The 2,500-nt window shown below is 32.5% G+C and overlaps 1 protein-coding gene across 1 annotated transcript in view; it reads left to right on the plus strand.

Moving 5' to 3' along the window:
• LOC137656708 (uncharacterized) overlaps nt 1–2,500 on the plus strand; it is a 137,439-nt gene that overhangs the window by 72,267 nt on the left and 62,672 nt on the right. Inside the window, exon 8 of the mRNA XM_068390929.1 lies at nt 177–271. Coding sequence (XP_068247030.1) covers nt 177–271 — 95 coding nt within the window. The remainder of the gene's footprint in view (nt 1–176; nt 272–2,500) is intronic.

Here is a 2,500-nt window from a genome sequence, read left to right on the forward strand (position 1 = left end):
ATATCCAATAAAAAATATCAATTTGATCATAATTTGGTATAAATCATTAGATTAGGAATAAGTTAATACTATACTATGACCATTAGCATTATCAACCCTAAACTACAAAAGAAAATAGTTTCAGCATATTTAAACCAACTAATAAATTGCATAATTTTATTCTCATTCTCCCACAGATGTTACCTGTCAGGGGATGACTCCATTTCTCTCAACAAAACAGTTTTGCCAATTAAATCGGGTGTCATAACAGGCGAAAAGCAATGCACTGTCAGTAAGTATCTGTGTGTTATTTTTACTTGACACTGTCTGCAATAAAGTATTTGACACCATGGTTTTCTGACACCGTTCTGACACCCTCCTGGTATTCGGGACACACACTGACATTATTATTATTACTATAAGGAGATTTGTCAGTAAAATGAGTTGAGCTCGACTCTTAAAGAGCTGGCCCGAATAATTACGGAATAGAATAATATAAAAAATCAAATCTAATGAATAAAAAAAAAATTATACATATATATACAGTATATATATATATATATATATATATATATATATAGATATATATTAATTATAAACGTAATGTAGCATGACCAAGTACCGTAAACATATATATATATATATATATATATATATATATATATATATACATACATACACACACACACACATATATATATATAAATATATATATATATATATATATATATATATATATATTAATTATAAACGTAATGTAGCATGACCAAGTACCGTATATATATATATATATATATATATATATATATATATATATATGTATATATATATATATATATATATATATATATATATATATAAATGCATAATACGTATTAATGTGATCATAACTTGTATTGCAGCCGGCTGGACATTAGAAGGTATTTATATCGCATATAAGTCTTACAAATAGAAAAATGATATTCTTGAGAGAGAGAGAGAGAGAGAGAGAGAGAGAGAGAGAGAGAGAGAGAGAGAGAGAGAGAGAGAGAGAGAGAGAATATATACTAAAGGAAAACTATGTAAAATTATCATATATTTTCTTCCATTTTATCCTCTTCAAAAAAAATCTAAAAATATGATTTCCATTTCTGCATGCTATTTCCCTTAAATCTCACAATGCTACATTTTCCTTAAAAAAAAGAAAAAATCATTATATCATGATATTTGTTTAGAGAGAAAAATTTTGAATACCCAATTTATCAGAAACGAGAAAATTATAGTAAAACTTAAAAGTTTCTTAATAGGGAAAACTATAAAAGATATCGAAATGAAACTTGTCATTGAATTTTTTTCTTTTTTTTTGGGTGGGGGTGTGGGTGGGTGGGTGGGGGTGTGGGTGGGTGGGTGGGGGGTTCATATTGCCCCACGCTGCTGCTAGGGAGTCTATACAGGGCCAAGGCCCCGCTGGAGGTCATTAAAATGTATATTATCTTCAAAAATTCAAGTTTACGCATTTAGCCCTTGTATTTCAAAGGGAATATAGTCGTTTAAATCAGCTAGTTAATTTTCCCCTAAAATAAAAAATTTCAGATATATTTACACCTCCAAAATTTATGTTGAGAGCATCGATCATTAACAAGTATGCATGACACTCAACGCCCCACCCAAACTAATATTAACAGTTCATGGACCCCAAAATCCATAAAATTATCATCATTGGTACGAAGTCAAACTCATAAACCCCCCAAAAATATATAATGAAAAAAAAAAGAAATGTTAAGATAATCTTTGTACTCACTATCTACTGCTTCTTGTCTCTTCCAAAGTACTTGAATTCGATTTTGTTAAGGAAGTTGAAATTTTTCCATTCCATCTTGAAAATGTGGCTTCAAACAACGAATAGTCGTTTGGTCCAGATGGCTGTCATCAGGAAACAAGGGGGGGGGGATATAATTATAGGGCAAATGTCAAGTCTCAACCTTTATAGTTTCCTGTCAAGATAAAAAAAAAATTCTAGAATAAGCCACTCTTCTTAGCATAAGACGAATCTTGAGACACAGCTGATCTTGATGATTCACAAAAATAGACAACTTGAGGCTCACTGGCTTTTCCGCATCGTTACCTTATACTGTCATGTATACAAACGCGAAATCAAAACGTTGCATTTCCTTCCCTTGAAAGCTACACTTGACCCCTGTCTTCATAACCTGTGTAGTTACGAAATTTCAAGCCAATTTTACAATCCACTGTGTCCTGGGGTATGTGGGTCACTTATCACTAATAACATATGGCTAAAATCGAACAGTAAGTAATGTTGAACCTGTGAAATACACAGAGCGAGCAACGTTTGTATACGAAAGCTACGAGCAAAAGCCAAACTGTGTAGTGTAAACAAATACCCCGCGGTATGTTTGAGAGGAGCGCCCCAATTGGCTATTATCATGTAAGGACCCTTCTCATTGGCCGCTAACAGACACTCCTCCCACCAATGCTCGACACTGATTGGTTGGAGACTTGGAGACGGAAAGCAGGTATGGTA

The sequence above is a fragment of the Palaemon carinicauda genome, chromosome 17, assembly GCF_036898095.1.
Source record: "Palaemon carinicauda isolate YSFRI2023 chromosome 17, ASM3689809v2, whole genome shotgun sequence".
In the NCBI taxonomy this organism is placed as follows: Eukaryota; Metazoa; Arthropoda; class Malacostraca; order Decapoda; family Palaemonidae; genus Palaemon; species Palaemon carinicauda.